This window comes from Schistocerca gregaria, chromosome 9 (genome assembly GCF_023897955.1).
Source record: "Schistocerca gregaria isolate iqSchGreg1 chromosome 9, iqSchGreg1.2, whole genome shotgun sequence".
In the NCBI taxonomy this organism is placed as follows: domain Eukaryota; kingdom Metazoa; phylum Arthropoda; class Insecta; order Orthoptera; family Acrididae; genus Schistocerca; species Schistocerca gregaria.
Genome location: NC_064928.1, coordinates 250149802 through 250173552, shown reverse-complemented (window position 1 = coordinate 250173552; position 23751 = coordinate 250149802). Strand labels below are relative to the sequence as shown.

Below are 23751 nucleotides of genomic sequence, written 5' to 3'. Positions count from 1 at the left end.
CGTGGAGATACTAAAAGGTATCAAATAGATTATATAATGGTAAGACAGAGATTTAGGAACCAGGTTTTAAGTTGTAAGACATTTCCAGGGGCAGATGTGGACTCGGACCACAATCTATTGGTTATGACCTGTAGATTAAAACTGAAGAAACTGCAAAAATGTGGGAAATTAAGGAGATGGGACCTGGATAAACTGAAAGAACCAGAGGTTGTACAGAGTTTCAGGGAGAGCATAAGGGGACAATTGACAGGAATAGGGGAAAGAAATACCGTAGAAGAAGAATGGGTAGCTCTGAGGGATGAAGTAGTGAAGGCAGCAGAGGATAAAGTAGGTAAAAAGACGAGGGCTGCTAGAAATCCTTGGGTAACAGAAGAAATATTGAATTTAATTGATGAAAGGAGAAAATATAAAAATGCAGTAAATGAAGCAGGCAAAAAGGAATACAGACGTCTCAAAAAAGAGATCGACAGGAAGTGCAAAATGGCTAAACAGGGATGGCTAGAGGACAAATGTAAGGATGTAGAAGCTTATCTCACTAGGGGTAAGATAGATACTGCCTACAGGAAAATTAAAGAGACCTTTGGAGAGAAGAGAACCACGTGTATGAATATGAAGAGCTCAGATGGCAACCCAGTTCTAAGCAAAGAAGGGAAGGCAGAAAGGTGGAAGGAGTATATAGAAGGTTTATACAAGGGTGATGTACTTGAGGACAATATTATGGAAATGGAAGAGGATGTAGATGAAGACGAAATGGGAGATACGATACTGCATGAAGAGTTTGACAGAGCACTGAAAGACCTGAGTCGAAACAAGGCCCCTGGAGTAGACAACATTCCATTAGAACTACTGACGGCCTTGGGAGAGCCAGTCATGACAAAAGTCTACCAGCTGGTGAGCAAGATGTATGAGACAGGCGAAATACCCTCAGACTTCAAGAAGAATATAATAATTCCAATCCCAAAGAAAGCAGGTGCTGACAGATGTGAAAATTACCGAACTATCAGTTTAATAAGTCACAGCTGCAAAATACTAACGCGAATTCTTTACAGACGAATGGAAAAAGTGGTAGATGCGGACCTCAGGGAGGATGAGTTTGGATTATGTCGAAATGTTGGAACACGTGAGGCAATACTGACCTTACGACTTATCTTAGAAGAAAGATTAAGAAAAGGCAAACCTACGTTTCTAGCATTTGTAGACTTAGAGAAAGCTTTTGACAATGTTGACTGGAATACTCTTTTTCAAATTCTAAAGGTGGCAGGGGTAAAATACAGGGAGCGAAAGGCTATTTACAATTTGTACAGAAACCAGATGGCAGTCATAAGAGTCGAGGGGCACGAAAGGGAAGCAGTGGTTGGGAAAGGAGTGAGACAGGGTTGTAGCCTCTCCCCAATGTTGTTCAATCTGTATATTGAGCAAGCAGTAAAGGAAACAAAAGAAAAATTTGGAGTAGGTATTAAAATTCATGGAGACGAAGTAAAACTTTGAGGTTCGCCGATGACATTGTAATTCTGTCAGAGACGGCAAATGACTTGGAAGAGCAGTTGAACGGAATGGACAGTATCTTGAAAGGAGGATATAAGATGAACATCAACAAAAGCAAAACGAGGATAATGGAATGTAGTCAAATTAAATCGGGTGATGCTGAGGGAATTAGATTAGGAAATGAGACACTTCAAGTAGTAAAGGAGTTTTGCTATTTAGGAAGTAAAATAACTGATGATGGGCGAAGTAGAGAGGATATAAAATGTAGACTGGCAATGGCAAGGAAAGCGTTTCTGAAGAAGAGAAATTTGTTAACATCGAATATAGATTTATGTATCAGGAAGTCGTTTCTGAAAGTATTTGTTTGGAGTGTAGCCATGTATGGAAGTGAAACATGGACAATAACTAGTTTGGACAAGAAGAGAATAGAAGCTTTCGAAATGTGGTGCTACAGAAGAATACTGAAGATAAGGTGGGTAGATCACGTAACTAATGAGGAGGTATTGAATAGGATTGGGGAGAAGAGAAGTTTGTGGCACAACTTGACTAGAAGAAGGGATCGGTTGGTAGGACATGTTTTGAGGAATCAAGGGATCACAAATTTAGCGTTGGAGGGCAGCGTGGAGGGTAAAAATCGTAGAGGGAGACCGAGAGATAAGTACACTAAGCAGATTCAGAAGGATGTAGGTTGCAGTAGGTACTGGGAGATGAAGCAGCTTGCACAGGATAGAGTAGCATGGAGAGCTGCATCAAACCAGTCTCAGGACTGAAGACAACAACAACAACACGCAAGGCTAAAATAAGTTATTAGTTTCAGATTTGATTTTATGTCCACCTTTCTGACAGTCAAGCATTAATCGCCTTGCAGAACAATGAAGTTATTTTTGTTGATTTGCTAAAGAAATTTGGCTTTCATTATTCTTTTCCACTGAGGCAGTCCATTTATTTGAAACGACCCGTTTAAATCCACACAATTGGCTAGTTTCAACTGTTCGCTGCATTTCAAGTGCACGTTTTCATCTTCTAGCACGTATCGCATTATGCCATAATAAAGAACCAAACGTGAGATAATACGGTACTGGTACTCCAAGAAAATTCACATTTGACTCTGGACATACGAATGTGCGCTTTAAGCCGAATTATGCATTTTTGTATGGTTCATGAATTTCTGATGCTCTAGGAGTATCCTCTGATGTCTTGTTTCTTTAATGACATAATGTAAGATCTTCTAATGTTTTACACATACCAACATACAGGCTTTCTGCGTCATGATAGCTGCGCAAGCGCAGTGACGCCTTTTATCTGGTGCTCTCTGGCAACTGCTGAAACAAGCCTATTTCTAACAGGTTATGGGAAAATGTGGCGAGTGGTGGTTTGAGAAGCATTACTTTCAAAGTAAGTTTCCTTTTACACAAGATGAACTACGTGTGAGAATGTACTATGAATTTTTTAAATCACAGAACATTTGACTCTCATTTAAAAATCAACTCTTTGGGGATGAACATTTAGAATAATTTCGAGCCCAGAGGATAAGACATTTATGTCATCGTTACAAATTTTACTGGCACATTTGTGTGATGTATCTTTAAGTGTAATACGCACAAAAAAGATCAACATTATATGTGAAAGCTTAGCTTCTCTTGCAGCTTATTAATCTTAGAGACCAATATTATATGTGAAACTTTACTTTTCTTGTAGCAACACTGTATATTAATTTAAAGCATTAGCTTTCCCTATTTGTGTCTTCTCGCTACTTAACAGTGATGTTGCTATTGGCTGACTACATTATGTGCCCTATGCTCTGAACAGCTGCTGCCGTAGGCTGGCGAGATCACGTGACATGAGCTATGACTGGTATACAAAAGCGCAATGCAATCTCGATTTCAGTGCTTGGGAAAGTAATGTGCGGTGTTTGGTGGAATTCGAATTTACACTTTCAAAGTACAAAAATATGCTGTGTACATGTTGCTGCCCATCAGACATGATGTTGCTGCACATCAGACATCTTTCCAAAATGTGTCCCCCCCCTCCCCCCCCCCTCCAGTTTCATTTTCTAAAGTGTTGGGAAATTCTACGCTGGTGTATGAAACCATAACTGTCATTTAACATGGAAAAAGTGTATTTTTAACCGGAAAACCCGGGAATTTTTTTTCTTGTCCGCGTATACACTCGTCTGTTAAAGGACATGAAAGATGATACATTTTTACGACGGTTAATCTTCAGTGATGAAGCAACATTTCATTTTAGCAGTAAAGTAAATCAACATAACATGCGCATACGGGGCTCCAGAACCCTCATGACTCTGTTGGGTATGAAAGAGACTCACCTGAAGTGAAAATTTTTTGTGCCTTCTTTTTTTTTTTGGTTGAGGGAAACACTATGACTGGAGTGAGCTGTCTTCAAATGCTGCAGAATTGGCTTTTTCCAAAATTTCTAGAGGACTCCAATGACTTCAATTTCCACCAGGATCGAGCTCCACCACACTGCGAAAACAATGTATGTCAGTTTCTCAATGACGTTGTGTCACAATGCTGGATAGGGTGCACAGGGACCCAGAGTTGCTGTTCTACATTTGTGGTCACCAAGATCGCCAGACATGACCCCGTGAGATTTTTTTCCTATAGGGATATGTGAAGGAAGGTATGATGATCCTTCCTTTATGTCATGGCATAGTAGAAGTGGAGAATAGAATATCAGCTGCCACAGCTTCTGTAAAAGCAGATGCATTGTGATTAATTTAGCTATTGTCTAGATGAAGTTTGTGCTCCTGCTGCTGGGCACAAAGAGCATTTGTAATAGCATAGCTAAAACTTTAAGAGTTTGTGTTTTTTTTTTTTTTTTTAATTGGAGTTTTGAAGTCAGGACATTCTTTTTTTAACACACTGTAGACTACATAACGAGAATTTTCCACTCCAAAGAAAATAACTAGATTTAATCGACTGGTTTGTAATGTCTTTTCTGCATATTTATCTACAAAGGTATAAAGTTGCACAACGGTATATGATGAACAAAAGTAATAAATGTTTTGAAATGTGACATGTTTCAGACGTATTTTGCAACAGGGTTGTGTGTCGGTGTGACCGAAGCGATTGTGATGAATCCATTCGAGCGTGTGAAAGTGACCCTGATGGCAGACAGGTCACCTGTGGAGAAGGCGCCCAGCACGTGGGATGTCCTAAAGAAGATCGTCAGCAACAAGGTAGCCAATGCACACAGCTTTCTTAAGCCATATCGGTCTATTCTGAGAGCTGCTGCTTGTCTGGCCCAGCCTCTTCAGTTGTACTTTGGAAGCAATTACATTTTATTTGGCAATTTTTTGAGAACTTTTTAGCAGAGTGAGTTTGCATCAGTTTTCAATAATGACTTTTGTGTGTGGTCGACATTCTCAAAGTGAGCGATATGTGTAGTCTGAATCGAGGCTGCAAAAAAAGAATCGATGATCACACAGAATAACAAACTAAAGTTATTAACATTTGACTGAGAATATTAAGGATATTTTGTTGAACAGTTCGTCTCTTAATGCAAACTGGAAATATAAAGGAATGAATGCAGTCATGACTAAAAGAGGGACCAGTGCTGTTTAAGTAGTCCTTGTGGCAACGAGGGCGTTTGCTTCCTATAGAATAGAATAGAATCTTTATTGTCACATGACATGTTATATGCAATCATTCGATTGAAACATTGGTGACTTGTCAGTGAATAATTCTATGCCTACCTAAGTATACCTACAACAACTACAACAAGATACATTAAAATAATGCATTGTGGATGCTCCCACAAGCACATAACAACATAAAAAGATAATTACATGTTAGAGTTCTTCCTTTTTCTTAACATTTCCACAGTGGTTTGAAATCATTCTTTTAAAGTAATTATCATGTTTGTTTCTGGAGTTTATAAATATAGACATACTCCAAAGACCACATACTTTCTTAATAGTAGTATATATGTTTACATCTAGATATTTAGATACATAGTTTATAAGTATGGACACATATAAAAAGAACATATACCTCCATTAAAAGGGAACATAAGCATACACATCGAACATAATGTAGAACAAACAGGAAAACCAAGCACATGAATATCTCCTACTTGCCTTCCTCGTTTATAAAATCATCCACACTGTAGTAGCATTAGCTTTTTAAATATTTTTCAATGTTTGCACAAGTGGATTCTAGCTTGCAGTCCTTCAACTTTGAACAGATTTTATTGCCAAGCTTCAAAGCCATATAATATGGCGTATTTTCAAATAATGTTAACCTGTGGCAAGGTAACATGTAATCTTGTTTGTGACTTGTTTCGTAATTGATTGACAAAATAACAAACACACACACACATACACACATATCCATCTGCACATATACAGACACAAGCAGACATATGTAAAGGCAAAGAGTTCTCTTGTAAAGAATATGTAAAAGAAATGAGAAAAGTTTTTGTTGACTACAGTTCTACTAGTTAAAATATTACTGCTGTTGCTCTGTACTTCTATTATCACAAATAAAACATAATGCTTCTTTGTTAATGATGTTTGGAACAAAAACTTTATTTTTGACACCTACTCCCAGATAGCTTCCGGGTATGGTACTTAGAATGTTCATAATAAATTATTTGTTTTCTAATTTGTCTCATTATTTTTTACAGTGATGAGATGGACAGCATAATTCTCTGGTATCAGAATACTTTGTTGTTGTTGTGGTCTTCAGTCCTGAGACTTGTTTGATGCAGCTCTCCATGCTACTCTATCCTGTTTAAGCTTCTTCATCTCCCAGTACCTACTGTAACCTACATCCTTCTGAATCTGCTTAGTGTAGTCATCTCTTGGTCTCCCTCTACAATTTTTACCCTCCACGCTTCCCTCCATACTAAATTGGTGATCCCTTGATGCCTCAGAACATGTCCTACCAACCGATCCCTTCTTCTAATCACGTTGTGCCACAAACTCCTCTTCTTCGCAATTCTATTCAATAACTCCTCATTAGTTATGTGATCTACCTATCTAATCTTCAGCATTCTTCTGTAGCACCACATTTTGAAAGCTTCTATTCTTTTCTTGTCTAAACTATTTATCGTCCATGTTTCACTTCCATACATGGCTCCACTCCATACAAATACTTTCACAAACAACTTCCCGACACTTAAATCCATACTCGATGTTAACAAATTTCTCTTCTTCAGAAACATTTTCCTTGCCATTGACAGTCTACATTTTATATCCTCTCTACTTTGACCATCATCAGTTACTTTTCTCCCCAAATAGCAAAATTCATTTACTATTTTAAGCGTCTCATTTCCTAATCTAATTCCCTCAGCATCACCCGATTTAATTTGACTGCATTCCATTATCCTCGTTTTGCTTTTGTTGATGTTCATCTTATATCCTCCTTTCAAGACACTGCCCATGCCGTTCATCTGCTCTTCCAAGTCTTTTGCTGTCTCTGACAGAATTACAATGACATCGGCGAACCTCAAAGTTTTTATTTCTTCTCCATGGATTTTAATACCTACTCCGAACTTTTCTTCCGTTTCCTTTATTGCTTGCTCAATATACAGATTGAATAACATCGGGGAGAGGCTACAACCCTGTCTCACTCCCTTCCCAACCACTGCTCCCCATTCATGTCCCTCGACTCTTATAACTGCCATCTGGTTTCTGTACAAATTGTAAATAGCCTTTCACTCCCTGCATTTTACCCCTGCCACCTTCAGAATTTGAGAGTATTCCAGTCAACATTGTCAAAAGCATTCTCTAAGTCTACAAATGCTAGAAACGTAGGTTTGCCTTTCCTTAGTCTGTTTTCTAAGATAGGCCGTAGGGTCAGTATTGCCTCACATGTTCCAACATTTCTATGGAATCCAAACTGATCTTCCCCGAGGTCGGCTTCTACCAGTTTTTCCATTTGTCTGTAAAGAATTTGTGTTAGTATTTTGCAGCCGTGGCTTATTAAACTGATAGTTCGGTAATTTTCACACCTGTCAACACCTGCTTTCTTTGGAACTGGAATTATTATATTCTTCTTGAAGTGTGAGAGTATTTCGCCTGTCTCATACATCTTGCTCACCTGATGGTAGAGTTTTGTCAGGGCTGGCTCTCCCAAGGCCGTCAGTAGTTCTAATGGAATGTTGTCTACTTCCAGGGCCTTGTTCTGGCTTAGGTCTGTCAAACTTTTCACACAGTATCATATCTCCCATTTCATCTTCATCTGCATCCCCTTCCATTTCCATAATATTGTCCTCAAGTACATCACCCTTGTATAGACCCTCTATATACTGCCTCCACCTTTCTGCTTCCCCTTCTTTGCTTAGAACTGGGTTTCCATCTGAGCTCTTGATATTCATACAAGTGGTTCTCTTTTCTCCAAAGGCCCTTTAATTTTCCTGTAGGCAGTATCTATCTTAGCCCTAATGAGATAAGCCTCTACATCCTTACATTCGTCCTCTAGCCATCCCTGCTTAGCCATTTTGCACTTCCTGTCGATCTCATTTTTGAGACGTTTGTATTCCTTTTTGCCTGCTTCATTTACTGCGTTTTTATATTTTCTCCTTTCATCAATTAAATTCAATATTTCTTCTGTTACCCAATGATTTCTATTAGCCCTCGTCTTTTTAACTACTTGATCCTCTGCTACCTTCACTATTTCACCTCTCAAAGCTACCCATTCTTCTTCTACTGTATTTCTTTCCCCCATTCTTGTCGTTCGTTCCCTCGTGCTCTCCCTGAAACTCTGTACAACCTCTGGTTTAGTCATTTTATCCAGGTCCCATCTCCTCAAATCCCCACCTTTTTGCAGTTTATTCAGGTTTAATCTACAGTTCATAAACAATAGATTGTGGTCAGAGTCCACATCTGCCCCTGGAAATGCCTTACAATTTAAAACGTGGTTTGTGAATTTCTGTCTTACCATTATATAATCTATCTGAAACCTTTTAGTATCTCCATTCTTCTTCCACGTATACAACCTTCTTTTATGATTCTTGAACCAAGTGTTAGCTATGATTACGTTATGCTCGGTGCAAAATTCTACCAGGCGACTTACTTTTTCATTTCTTAGCCCCAATCCATATTCACCTACTACGTTTTGTTTTTTTCCTTTTCCTACCATCGGGTTCCAGTCACCCATGACTATTAAATTTTCATCCCCCTTCACTACCTGAATAATTTCTTTTATCTCATCATACATTTCATCAATTTCTTCATCATCTGCAGAGCCAGTTGGCATATAAACTTGTACTACTGTAGTAGGTGTGGGCTTCGTATCTATCTTGGCCACAATAATGCGTCCACCATGCTGTTTGTAATAGCTTACCCGCATTCCTATTTTCCTATTTGTTATTAAACCTACTCCTGCATTACCCCTATTTGATTTTGTATTTATAACCCTGTATTTACCTGACAAGAAGTCTCGTTCCTCCTGCCACCGAACTTCACTAATTCTCACTATATCTAACTTTAACCTATCCATTTCCCTTTTTAATTTTCTAACCTTCCTGCCCGATTACTTTTTATTTATTTTTTTATTTTTTTGTACAAATCATTTATGTGCAAGAAGATATACACTGTTTTCTGAATGTCCTGGCAAATGAGAGATTTGGCACTTTGAACTTTTTACACTTCCAGTTTTCAACTAAGAAAAGAAGTAAAAACTTTGAGGTTTGCTGGTGACATTGTAATTCTGCAACAGATAGCAAAGGACTTGAATGGAATGGATAGTATCTTGAAAGGTGGCTATAATATGAACACCAACAAAAGTAAAACAAGGATAATGGAATTTAGTGAAATTAAATTGGGTGATACCGAGGGAATTAGATAAGGAAATAAGACACTTAAAGTAGTAGATGAGTTTTGCTATTTGGGCCGAGTAATAAGTGATGGTAGGTGAAGTAGAGAGGATATAAAATATAGACTGGCAATGACAAGAAAAGCATTTCTTAAGAAGAGAAATTTGTTAACATTGAAAATAGATTTAAGTGTTAGGATGCCTTTTCTGAAAGTATTTGCTAGGAGTGTAGCCATTGACGGAAATGAAACATGGATGATAAACAGTTTAGACAAGAGAAGCTATTGAGTTGTGATGCTACAGAAGAATGCTGAAGATTAGGTGGGTAGATTGCGTAGATGTTGAGGAGGTACTAGATAGGATTGGATAAAAAATAAAACATTGTGCCATGACCTGACTAGAATAAGAGGTTGGTTGATAGGACACATTCTGAAACGTGAAGGGATCACCAACTTACTATTAGAGGGAAAGGGGAGGGGGGATCGTAGGAGGAGACCAAGAAATGAATAGTGTAAGTAGGTTCAGAAGGATGTATGTTGCAGTAGTTAAGCGGAGATGATGAGGCTTGCACAGGATGAAATAGCATGGAGAGCTGCATCAAACCAGTCTTCAGACTAAAGATCAGAACAACAACAATGTGCTAGAAGTGCAGATATTAACACACAAAATTTTCATTGGCTCTTCTACTTTCTAATTAGAATTGTAATTAGTTGCCCACAGTTGTGCCTTGGCAATCAGAGACAGGGATCGTGTGTGTGTGTGTGTGTGTGTGTGTGTGTGTGTGTGTGTGTGTGTCAATTTAGAAGTAGGCTTTTTGGCCATTGGCTGAAAACTTTCTTGTTTAGCAGTCATTTTGTTGTGCCTGCCTTTGACTCAACATTTCCAGTATATGGAGTAGCAATCTATTATTTTCATAACATTTTCATTATTCCATCCTCAAATTTCCATTGTCTAATTAGAAAAGTATTGTTTTAGGAGTGAAGTGAGATATTGATGTGTGTTGACAGAATACTAAATAACTTGAAAACCTGTTATGTTTGAGAGAATCATTATACTGTAAACACAATATTTTGAGTGTTTAAATATTCGTTAAGCAGTGGCAGAACACACACATAAAAAAACTCTTGTGATTAGCAAGTTTTCGGAATCAGTGGCTCCTCCTTCAGGTAGAAGGGTTGAAAGGGAAGGAAGAAGGATGAAGGAAAAAAGGACTGGAGAGGTCTAGGAAAAAGGCAAGATTTTGGGAAAGTCACCCAGAACTGCAGATCAGGGGAGACTTACCGTACGAGATGAGAAGGAAACACTGATTGTTGGGGACTGTATTGGATGAGATTTGAAAACCTGAGACCTTAAAGATGGATGACAGGGTAATATCCAAGACACAGATTACTACTAAAACATTGTGCATGAGTTAATGAGAGTGAGTAGCTGAGTGCCTTGTACGTAACACAAGTGGGAGGGGACAGTGTAAAATGGACAGGAAAGACAATGAAAGATGTAGGAAATTAAAACGGAGTGAAGCAATGAATAGTTACAGTGAAGAAAACCTGAAATGGAAGAGATTAACCTATATTAAGGCCACGTGGGTGGCGAGAACCAAGGACATGTTGTAGTGCTAGTTCCAACCTGCAGAGTTCTGAGAAACTTGTGTCTGAGAGAAGAATCCAGATGACACGCGTGGTGAAACAGGTGCTGATGTCAAGAATGTCATGTCATAGAGCATGTTTTGCAACAGGATATTGTGAGTTCCCAGTATATACCCTGTGCCTAAGCCCAATCATAATAATTGATAGTTTGATGGTAGTCATGCCGATATAGAAGGCCGAACAGTGTTTACATAACAACTGGTATATGACGTGTCATTTGGTAGGTGGCTCTTCCTTTGAAAGTGTACGTTTTGCCAGTTACAGGGCTATTATAGGTGGTGATAAGAGGTTGCATAGGGCAAGTCTTGCAGCAGGGTGATCACAGGGGTACGAGCCATAGGGTAGGGAGATGGGTGGAGAAGGAGCATAGGGTCTAACAAGAATATTGCAGAGATTGGGAGGGCAATGGAAAACTATTCTAGGTTCAGACAGAATGGGTCTCATTTCAGGTCATGATTTTAGGAAATCATAGCCCTGTTGAAGTAGCTTATTAACACATTCCAGACCAGGATAATACTGAATCACCAATGGTGTGCTCCAAAGCTGTTTTGTGGAGGGATCGGCAGTACCAGGATTGGATGTGACAGGAAATCTGCTTTTTTAACTAGGCTGGTGGGGTAATTATGTGCAGTGAAGGCTGAGGTGAGAATGGTGGTATATTGCTGTAAAGAGTCAGCATCCGAGCAAATATGTTTGCCTCGGATGTCAAGGCTGTGTGGGAAGTAACGTTTGACATGGGAAGGATGGCAACTGTCAAAATGTAAGTGCTGTTGTTTATTGGTAGGTTTAATGTGGAAGGAAGCTGGTAGTTGGCCTTGTGAGGATGAGATTAACATCAAGGATGTTGTGGTTGGCAAGAGAGCCACCAGCGTTTTACTAAAGGAGGCCGAAATGCACGCGTTTTAGCTCACGCAGGCTGGCGTGATGTCTGGAACATGACAAGGAAATTATAATTTAGAAAAACAGACGTAGCTGGTGTAATACTTAATTTTAACCATTAATGATGAACATCGGTCTTGACGGTACATGATTCACAATATCAATAGTAACTGATAATGGTGCCTTGCTAGGTCATAGCAAATGAAGTAGCTGAAGGCTATGCTAAACTATAGTCTCGGCAAATGAGAACGTAAGTAGGCAGTGAACCATCGCTAGCAAAGTCGGCTGTACAACTGGGGCGAGTGCTAGGAAGTCTCTCTAGACCTGCCGTGTGGCAGCGCTCGATCTGCAATCATTGACAGTGGCGACACGCGGGGCCGACATATACTACCGGACTGCAACCGATTTAAAGGCTACAACCTAGGAAGTGTGGTGTCTGGCGGTGACACCATAAAGGAAAGTGGCATGGGATTTGGAATACGACCATGTGAAACTTAATTGGGAGAAGGTATTCAGGGATTCCAGGAATTCTAGCAGGTGAGCCGCACCATGAGTCCATATGGTAAAGATGTCATCAATGTATCTATCTCAAACCAGGGGATAACGACATGGATCCCAGGAAAGCCCCTTCCAAGCGACCCATGAAAAGGTTGGCATAGGGAGGAGCCATCCTGATTCCCATGGCCATATCCCTGATCTGTTCGTATGCCTGCCCCTAACAGCTGAAGTATTTGTTGGTAAGTGCAAAGTTGATTAAGGTGAGTAGCAAGGATGTCAAAAGTTGAGAATCATGTGGGCACTGACTTAGGAAATGTTCAAGAGCAGACAGACTATGTATGTGGGGGATGTTGGTATAGACAGAAGTGGCATCAATTGTGACATGCAAGGTGGGAATGGGATGGGTACGGATTTTAGACAATCTAGGAAATCGTTGGTATCTGATGTAGGAGGAGAGTTTTTGTATTATGGGTTGCAGGTGTTGATTGACTAAGGCAGATATACGTTTGGTGGGTCGTTTGAAGCCAGCAACTGTAAGAGGGCCAGGATGATTAGGGTTGTCCTCTGCAGAACTCCAGGGTCTATGTTCCCTAAAAGCTGATGACTCCATCATTATCCTCCCAGCAATCAGAGGATCTACCACTGTGGTACTTAACCGAAAGGGGTATGTTAGTGAAGATTTACCCCAGCTGTGTGACAACTCTACATAGAACGTCTGCCATCAAGATCTCATCCCTGTGATGAAACTGACCTGCAGTCCCTCCTTAAAACATCAGGCCTCTCACAAGGGCTAACACCTCAATCCATAGAACTTTTCACCCCACCCAAACCACACATCTCCATCTTTTACCTTTTTCCTAAGATCCACAAACCCAATCATCCTGGCCGTCCTATAGTTGCTGGCTTCAAGCCACCCACCAAACCTATATCTGCCTTAATTGATCAACACCTGCCACCCATAGTACAAAAACTCCCTCCTACATCAGATACCAACCATTTCCTAGATCGTCTGAAATCCGTGCCTGTCCCGCACCCTCCACACACCTTGCTTGTCACCACTGATGCCACCTTCCTCTATACCAACATCCCCCATGTACATGGTCTGTCTGCTGCTGAACATTTCCTCAGGCAGTGCCCAACTGATTCCAAACCTATGACATCCATCCTACTCACCCTTAATGAAATTTATACTTACGAACACCTACTTTATCTTTGACGGGCAGACATACAAACAGATTAGAGGTACGGCCATGGAAACCAAGATGGCTCCTTCCTATGTCAGACTTTTCATGGGTCGCTTGGAAGGGGCTTCCCTGGGATCCATAAGTCGTCAGCCCCTGGTTTGGTTTAGATACATTGATGACATCTGTTGATCTCGTCCTCACTGAAGGCCAGGTACACACTTCTGTCCACATTAAACCTACCAACAAACAACAGTACTTACATTTTCACAGTTGCCATCCTTTCCATGTTGAACATTCTCTCCCATACAACCTTGGCATCTGAGGCAAGCATACACAACTGGCCATTAAAATTTCTACACCAAGTAGAAATGCAGATGATAAACTGGTATTCATTGGACAAATATATTATATTGGAACTAACATGTGATCACATTTTCACACTATTTGGGTGCATAGATCTTGAAAAATCAGTACCCCGAACAACCACCTCTGGCCATAATAACGGCCTTGATATGCCTGGGCATTGAGTCAAACACAGCTTGGATGGCGTGTACAGGTACAGCTGCCCATGCAACTTCAATACGATACCACAGTTCATCAAGAGTAGTGACTGGCGTATTGTGACGAGCCAGTTGCTTGGCCACCATTGACCAGACGTTTTCAATTGGTGAGAGATCTGGAGAAAGTGCTGGAAAGGGCAGCAGTCGAACATTTTCTGTATCCAGAACAGCCCATAGAGGACCTGCAACATGCGGTCGTGCATTATCCTGCTGAAATGTAGGGTTTCGCAGGGATCAAATGAAGGGTAGAGCGACGGGTCATAACACATCTGAAATGTAACGTCCACTGTTCCAGTGCCGTCAATGCAGACAAGAGGTGACCGAGATGTGTAACCAATGGCACCCCATACCATCAGGCAAGGTGATACGCCATTATGGCGATGACGAATACACGCTTCCATTGTGCGTTGAGCGCGATGTTGCCAAACACGGATGTGACCACCATGATGCTGTAAACAGAACCTGGATTCATGCGAAAAAATGACATTTTGCCATGCATGCACCCAGGTTTATCGTTGAGTACACCATCGCAGGCACTCCTGTCTCTGATGCAGCGTCAAGGGTAAGTGCACCCATGGTCTCCGAGCTGATAGTCCATGCTTCTGCAAATGTCGTCGAACTGTTTATGCAGATGGTTGTTGTCTTGCAAACGTCCCCATCTGTTGACTCGTGGATCGAGACGTGGCTGCACAATCCGTTACAGCCATGTGGATAAGATGCCTGTCGTCTCGACTGCTAGTAATACGAGGCATTTGGGATTCAGCATGGCGTTCTGTATTACCCTCCTGAACCCACTGATTCCATATTCTGCTAACTGTCATTGAATCTCGACCAACGTGACCAGCAATGTCGCTCGCGATATGATAAACCGCAATCGTGATAGGCTACAATCCAACCTTTATCAAAGTCGGAAACGTGATGGTATACGCTTCTCCTCCTTACATGAGGCATCACAACAACATTTCACCAGGCTACACAGGTCAACTGCTATTTGTGTATGAGAAATCAGTTGGAAACTTTCCTCATGTCAGCAAGTTGTAGGTGTCGCCACTGGCGCCAACCTTGTGTGAATGCTCTGAAAAGCTTGTTGTTGTTGTTGTTGTCTTCAGTCCTGAGACTGGTTTGATGCAGCTCTCCATGCTACTCTATCCTGTGCAAGCTGCTTCATCTCCCAGTACCTACTGCAACCTACATCCTTCTGAATCTGCTTAGTGTACTCATCTCTCGGTCTCCCTCTACGATTTTTACCCTCCACGCTGCCCTCCAATGCTAAATTTGTGATCCCTTGATGCCTCAAAACATGTCCTACCAACCGATCCCTTCTTCTAGTCAAGTTGTGCCACAAACTTCTCTTCTCCCCAATCCTATTCAATACCTCCTCATTAGTTACGTGATCTATCCACCTTATCTTCAGTATTCTTCTGTAGCACCACATTTCGAAAGCTTCTATTCTCTTCTTGTCCAAACTAGTTATCGTCCATGTTTCACTTCCATACATGGCTACACTCCAAACAAATACTTTCAGAAACGACTTCCTGATACATAAATCTATATTCGATGTTAACAAATTTCTCTTCTTCAGAAACGCTTTCCTTGCCATTGCCAGTCTACATTTTATATCCTCTCTACTTCGACCATCATCAGTTATTTTACTTCCTAAATAGCAAAACTCCTTTACTACTTTAAGTGTCTCATTTCCTAATCTAATTCCCTCAGCATCACCCGATTTAATTTGACTACATACCGTTATCCTAGTTTTGATTTTGTTGATGTTCATCTTATATCCTCCTTTCAAGACACTGTCCATTCCGTTCAACTGCTCTTCCAAGTCCTTTGCCGTCTCTGACAGAATTACAATGTCATCGGCGAACCTCAAAGTTTTTACTTCGTCTCCATGAATTTTAATACCTACTCCAAATTTTTCTTTTATTTCCTTTACTGCTTGCTCAATATACAGATTGAATAACATCGGGGAGAGGCTACAACCCTGTCTCACTCCTTTCCCAACCACTGCTTCCCTTTCATGCCCCTCGACTCTTATTACTGCCATCTGGTTTCTGTACAAATTATAAATAGCCTTTTGCTCCCTGTATTTTACCCCTGCCACCTTTAGAATTTGAAAAAGAGTATTCCAGTCAACATTGTCAAAAGCTTTCTCTAAGTCTACAAATGCTAGAAACGTAGGTTTGCCTTTTCTTAATCTTTCTTCTAAGATAAGTCGTAAGGTCAGTATTGCCTCACGTGTTCCAACATTTCGACGGAATCCAAACTGATCCTCCCCGAGGTCTGCATCTACCAGTTTTTCCATTCATCTGTAAAGAATTCGCGTTAGTATTTTGCAGCCGTGGCTTATTAAACTGATAGTTCGGTAATTTTCACATCTGTCAGCACCTGCTTTCTTTGGGATTGGAATTATTATATTCTTCTTGAAGTCTGAGGGTATTTCGCCTGTCTCATACATCTTGTTCACCAGCTGGTAGAGTTTTGTCATGACTGGCTCTCCCAAGGCCGTCAGTAGTTCTAATGGAATGTTGTCTACTCCGGGGGCCTTGTTTCGACTCAGGTCTTTCAGTGCTCTGTCAAACTCTTCATGCAGTATCGTATCTCCCATTTCGTCTTCATCTACATCCTCTTCTATTTCCATAATATTGTCCTCAAGTACATCGCCCTTGTATAAACCTTCTATATACTCCTTCCACCTTTCTGCCTTCCCTTCTTTGCTTAGAACTGGGCTGCCATCTGAGCTCTTGATATTCATACACGTGGTTCTCTTCTCTCCAAAGGTCTCTTTAATCTTCCTGTAGGCAGTATCTATCTTACCCCTAGTGAGATAAGCTTCTACATCCTTACATTTGTCCTCTAGCCATCCCTGTTTAGCCATTTTGCACTTCCTGTCGATCTCATTTTTAAGACGTTTGTATTCCTTTTTGCCTGCTTCATTTACTGCATTTTTATATTTTCTCCTTTCATCAATTAGATTCAATATTTCTTCTGTTACCCAAGGATTTCTAGCAGCCCTCGTCTTTGTACCTACTTTATCCTCTGCTGCCTTCACTACTACATCCCTCAGAGCTCCCCATTCTTCTTCTACTGTTTTTCTTTCCTCCATTCCTGTCAATTGTTCCCTTATGCTCTCCCTGAAACTCTCTACAACCTCTGGTTCTTTCAGTTTATCCAGGTCCCATCTCCTTAATTTCCCACATTTTTGCAGTTTCTTCAGTTTTAATCTACAGGTCATAACCAATAGATTGTGGTCAGAGTCCACATCTGCCCCTGGAAATGTCTTACAACTTAAAACCTGGTTCCTAAATCTCTGTCTTACCATTATATAATCTATCTGATACCTTTTAGTATCTTCAGGGTTCTTCCACGTATACAACCTTCTTTCATGATTCTTAAACCAAGTGTTAGCTATGATTAAGTTGTGCTCTGTGCCTGATAAGCTTATCATTTGCATATCACAGCATCTTCTTCCTGTCAGTTAAATTTCGTGTCTTTAGGACATCATCTTCATGGTGTAGCAATTTTAATGGCCAGTAATGTATTTGCTCGGATGCAGACTCTTTACAGCAATATACCACCATTCTCACCTCAGCCTTCACTGCACATAATTACCCCACCAGCCTAGCTAAAAAGCAGATTTCCCAGGCAGTCGCATCCATTCCTGGTACTGCCGATCCCTCCACAAAACAGCTTTGGAGCACACCATTGGTGATTCAGTATTATCCTGGTCTGGAATGTGTTAATCAGCTACTTCAACAGGGCCACGGTTTCCTAAAATCATGGCCTGAAATGAGACCCATTCTGTCTGAACCTAGAATAGTTTTCAATCGTCCTCCCAATCTCTGCAATATTCTTGTTAGACCCTATGCTCCTTCTGCACCCATCTCCCTACCCTATGGCTCGTACCCCTGTGACCACCCCACTGCAAGACTTGCTCTATGCACCCTCCTATCACCACCTATAATAGCCCTGTAACTGGCAAAACATACACTTTCAAAGGGAGAGCCACCTATGAAATGACACATCATATACTAGTTGTTATGTAAACACTGTTCGGCCTTCTATATCGGCATGACTACCATCAAACTATCAATTAGGATGAATGGGCATAGGCACAGGGTATATACTGGGAGCTCACAATATCCTGTTGCAAAGCATGCTCTGTGACATGACATTCTTGACATCAGCACCTGTTTCACCACGCATGCCATCTGGATTCTTCCCTCAGACACAAGTTTCTCAGAACTCTGCAGGTTGGAACTAGCACTACAACATGTCCTTGGTTCTCGCCACCCACGTGGCCTTAAAATAGGTTAATCTCTTCCATCTCAGCTTTTCTTCATTGCAACTGCTCTTTGCTTCTCTCCGTTTTAATTTCTCACATCTTTATCAATTACAGACATGAAGTCTGTAAATGAGTCCGGAATCATTTTATTTTTGGCACTCTAGTTTGAACAAGTCTGTCTTGTTCATACAGATTTCTTTACACTTTATTACTGGTTTCAGCTGACTGCCATCTTAAGATCTGTTGTAAATATAAATGCAGTGTAAGTCAGGTATTTAATACAAGAATCTAATGCCAGCAGAGGGCACTTTTGCTAGAGCACATAGTAAAACAGTTCCTTTGGCTAAATGAGTGTCTGACATTAAAAGCATTTGCTGATGTACTATATGTGAAATTGGACCCATACTTGAAATCCATAAAAAGCACAAATACTATACAATACAGCCCTTAGCCTGGGTAGGTAACATACAACCTTTTATGAATGCCAGTATAAAAAGTATAAAAATAAAAAACCACAACATCTTCAATCCTAAGAGATCAGTTAACAGTGAGCCTAATCATAATACAATTAATAAAGTAGTACTCCTTAATTAAAAATAGAAAATCTATAATCAATATTATATTAGAGTGTGGCATCAATGGCGAATATGTCATGGCTTCTCTGCATGACTTCTTTGCTTTCCTGTGGCTGAGCTGACGGAGGAAGGCCCTGTCTCCTTGTTGCCAGCGGCCGGCACGCGCCAATCTGCTGGGGTGCTCCATGCTATTCAAACTAGTAGGTCTCTGAATTTATCAAAGTGAGTATTCAGGCTAAACTCATTCTGTTCATTCAGCAGCAATTCCAGTTGTTGTTTTCTGTACACATAAGTCTCTATTTCTTCGAGCAGGTTCTTAACTGTCCCTTTGGCGCCCTATGCAACACTTTCATATTACTGTCTATATATCCTACTGAATGTCTTGCTCTGTCCAAATGTGTACTGAAAGCACCCTTATTTTGACTATATGTATGTCCTCCAAAACGAGTGGAAATTTCTTCCTGTCTGAGCGATGTGAAATCTATCACAATGCTGGCAGCTAATCTTATAAACACCAGATCCAATATATTTATTGCTGTAGTTGCCAATTTTGTGCCATAGCTTACAACCAGTTGTACCTTTTGTCTGAAAACCTAATTTCCCCCCCCCCCCCCCCCCCGAAGGCCTGCGCATTTCTGTCGGAAAACGTGCCATAGTATGATTATAACCACAAATGTTTTTCATTGTCTTTCCTGTCTATTTTTCACCACCCCCCTCCCACCAATGTTACGTACAATGCACTTAGCTTCTCACTCTTATAAACTTGTGCACAATGTTTTAGTAGTAATCTCTGTCTTGCATAATACCCTGTCTTCCATCTTTAAGGTCTCAGGTTTTCAAATCTCATCCAATACAGTCCCCAACAATCAGTCTTTCCTTCTCATCTCGTACGGTAAGTCTCCCCTGGCCCACAGTTTTGGGTGACTTTCCCAAAATCTTGCCTTTTTCCTAGACCTTTCCAGTCCTTTTCCTTCATCCTTATTCCTTCCCCTTCTTCAGCCCGAAGAAGGAGCCACTGGCTCCGAAAGCTTGCCAATCACAACAGTCTTTATGTGTGTGTTCTGCCACTGCTTGGTGAGTAGATTTTTATGTATCCAATGTAATAATTGTATCAATAATTGATCATTTTTGTGTTATAAATATTCATTAAGCTCTCTCACATTCTTTGCAGGGCTATGGTGTGGAAGGCCTCAACAGGGGAATGTCTGCTACAATAATTAGTCATGGGATTTTCAATATGGTGTATTTCGGTGTCTATAAGTCGCTCAAGAGCCGTCTTCGACCATTTTCTGTAAGTTCTGTGTTTCCACATTCTCAGAAACCCTATGTGTATGAAAATATTTGTATAAATTTCCAAACAATTCATTAAAAGTTAATATAGTTAATAAACTGAAAATCTGAGCACATATATGGTGTGAATGTGGTGAAAAATATTTATACAGTCTACATAAAATTGTAGCTAACATTTTAGATGCTCAGCACTATGCAGCTTTCATATTCTTGATAATGATCCATTTGTAAAAACACCTTTACACTTTATATAGATTATTTTTATTCTATTGGAATTTGGGACAAGACTATCATCAAGAATCCTAAGCTGACAACAACCACATCCAAATTGCCATGATGTTCGTGTCAAGCAACTGTCAGTATTATTCTGCCAGGGGGTAAGGCTTGAGAAATAGGACTATGTAAATGTGTCGTAACTTGTTAAAACCACTATTTAGAACTAGCAGCTGTTGCTAGCTTTAGTAGAGGTCAACTGTACTGAATCCTTGCAGTCCTGGTGTTCTGTGATCTATACTGATAAAGTTCTCATCTTGGAAAAGAAGCACATGTAATAATAGTAGCAGGTGCAGGTAACATTTTGGACTGTAACCTCAATTAGACATCAGGCACATTGCTGAGAATGCTGTGAACTAATGTGTTTGGAGTGTGCCACTCTTTGAGAGATATGGTAAACCCTGGAAGAAGGGTGGTGGTGGTGGGGGATTAAGTAGTGCTCAAATAAAATGGTATGAAACATTACAACAACCAAACCAGTCGAAATTTGCATATGCCTCTTTGGGAAAATGTAGTGAGACATCTAGGGGGACAAATGTAGTGCCCGCTGTGGTTGTGCACATGCACACAGGCTCGTGACTTTGGTGAGAAGCAGGCAGTTGTATTCTGTCCATCTGGTCCATCTGATGTGGCAGTGCGTGTGAGGACATTGTGGTGTTCACATTGCAAAATTCAGCGATTGAGGAGCAGTGTGCAATATCAGATTTATCACTGCAAAAGGGGTTAAACCAGCCGATATTCATCGCAGGATGTCATATGTGCAGGAGACTGTGTGTCTGACAAGTCAGTGATAATCTTTATTGGCCATTTTCGTGAAGGTCAGGAGTGTTTGAGTGACAGGCCAGGCAGACGCGGTAATCACGGCCAAACTCATCGACAAGGTGAACAACTCGATGAGAAGTGAACTGAAGGACACAGTGGAGGACTGGTTCCCATCACAGCCACAGAAATTCTGGTTACAAGGAATCCTTCAGCTGTTGAAACAGTGTGTGATAGTTGTGTTCGGGCCTCTGTAGATTACTTTTGAATAAAGGCTTCAATTATACCCACAGTTTTGTTTTGTACTTTTTCTTTTTTAACACCCCCCATAAACTGACACACGTACAATGCAACTGAGTGTTGGGTGCTGCAATGGCCACACCCGTGTGTAAACATCCCTCTTCCCTGAGTGATTTTCCAAGCTCTGCATTAACAAATTTCAAAGAATGCCTCATCCATTGTTTATCATATCACTCAGCGTTGTGCTTGATGTCATCCTCTGTTGTCTAATCAGGCTTGTGGTCCAAATTGTTACCTGGACCTCCCTCTGTTGTTACATCACCTTCTTTTACAAGATGAGAGCTGTGTCAGTGCAGAACATAGAGCACCAGAACGTGACAATTCAATACAATATATCTCTACTAAAGGTTCTACATGATGGTTTTAAACAACAGAGTTCACCAAACCTTTTTAGAGTAAATTCATGTGAAAGAGGGAGCTGCAGAATAACTATAGTTACAGCTGAAACAGCTACTATGGCAACAAAATACTGTAGTTTGCACAAAACCAAGGACATTTTAGAAAGAGCTCCTCATACCCAATGAGAAGGATGGTGGAATTTTGGCAGACTTGTGTGCATATAAGAGCATCACATGGGAAACACTGAAACTGAGCATAAAATAAACATTTTATTTTAAATCTTGTTTCCTTTTACAGTCTAAACACTCGTAGAACATCCCTGATACACAATAACTACATTATAATTACTATTTAATGGACATGTGACATGTGAAAAACACATTATAATGAAAACATCCTTATTCAGGATACTCGATGTATGTATTTGATGTAAGTTACTCTCTGCTGCAGGATGAAACGCTGTACCTGTTCCACATAATGGGCATTGGCTTTGCAGCTGGTACGCTGGCATCCATAGCCAGTAATCCATTTGATGTTGCAAAGACTCGAATACAGGGCCCTCAGCCAGAACCCGGTGTCAGAAAATACCGGTCCCCCCTTACTACTGTGGCAACCATTTACAGAGAAGAGAGGTTTGTCTTACAAACTATATTATTTATTCAGAGTAAGTATGAATTGTTGAGCAGTTTTGAGGCTATATTTTCCCTAAAGCTGGACGTAAGTTTGAGGAAGGTTCCCCATGTGCAATGTTTCATGCATCCAACATGTATGATCTCCTTCACAAAGAAACTCCAAATAGATTAATGCCTGAGGTAATGTGTTTCTTGAATGTTGTATAAGTGTAGGGATGCATATACAAAATGTTCAAAAAAGTATTCCATGTTTTGAGAGGAGGTAGTATGGATCAAAACAGGAGAAAAGTCCAGTAAAAATGGGCTCTGAAATGCCTACTGTAAGAGCTATGAGTATTTGCTCACCTTCACTACTGTGGAAAACATATCTTCTACTGCAATCTCTTTGCTATTATGAGCAATCTACGGGATGTTGTAAACAAATGAGAACATATTGTTATGTTACTGTGAAAGGGCAGAGGTTCTGATGTAACCTACTACCTTCTATTTGTCAGATCACAACAGAAGATCATGTGTGCCTTTTTCTGTGTAGGATAATAGGCTTCCATTATGCTGGTAAGAGCAAAACTGAAACTGTAATGCCAAATTAAACGATGGAAACTCCAGATTGGGTTATCAACAGTATAAGTAAAAGATAGATTACTACTCACCATAAAGATGACATGTTGCGTTGCAGACAGGCACAACGAAAAGACAGTTACACATTAGCTTTCATCAGAAAAGGAAAAGCAGGCACATTCCTTCACATAAACAAGCACCTCTGGTGCACACATGACTGCCATTCCATTCCGAGCTGCTGCCTTGATGTGTGATCCATATGGTGAGTAGCCACCTGCCTAATTTCTTTATACTGTAATGTAAAAGCATTTCACAAACTTACCAAAACACATACTGGTTCCATTACAACTAATGTATGTGCTTCATTTAATCAGACTGTGAATTTGGTTAACAGCAGTAACACTAAGAGATGTTTACTGCCTGCTGTATCCATGGAAGATAGCATTGGAATGTATCCTCATTTGTTTACTGCATTCCATAGGATGTTTATAATCCTCTATAAACAAATTGTTGATAATAGGTGATAACAAGTTTCCAATCACAACTCCGTCTGTATGCTTGTAGAACTGGTCATTGAATAAACAGTAAGTGGGAGTCAATATGTGTCAAAATAGGTTCATTAATGCAGCACCAAACCTAACCTCAATCAGCCATAACAAATCAGATAGATGAACACGAATGAAGAGAGAAACCACATCAAAACT

At 40.4% G+C, this 23751-nt stretch overlaps 1 protein-coding gene across 9 annotated transcripts in view; it reads left to right on the top strand.

Moving 5' to 3' along the window:
- LOC126292068 (mitochondrial 2-oxodicarboxylate carrier-like) overlaps positions 1-23751 on the top strand; it is a 108244-nt gene that overhangs the window by 62684 nt on the left and 21809 nt on the right. For 8 of the 9 annotated variants that reach the window (XM_049985878.1, XM_049985876.1, XM_049985874.1 and 5 more), the window contains 3 exons: positions 4532-4684; positions 20068-20187; positions 22308-22489. In XM_049985878.1, the coding sequence (XP_049841835.1) occupies positions 4532-4684; positions 20068-20187; positions 22308-22489 (455 nt within the window). Of the gene's footprint in view, positions 1-4531; positions 4685-20067; positions 20188-22307; positions 22522-23751 lie in introns of all 9 variants that reach the window. The other variant, XM_049985881.1, reaches the window with a different exon arrangement.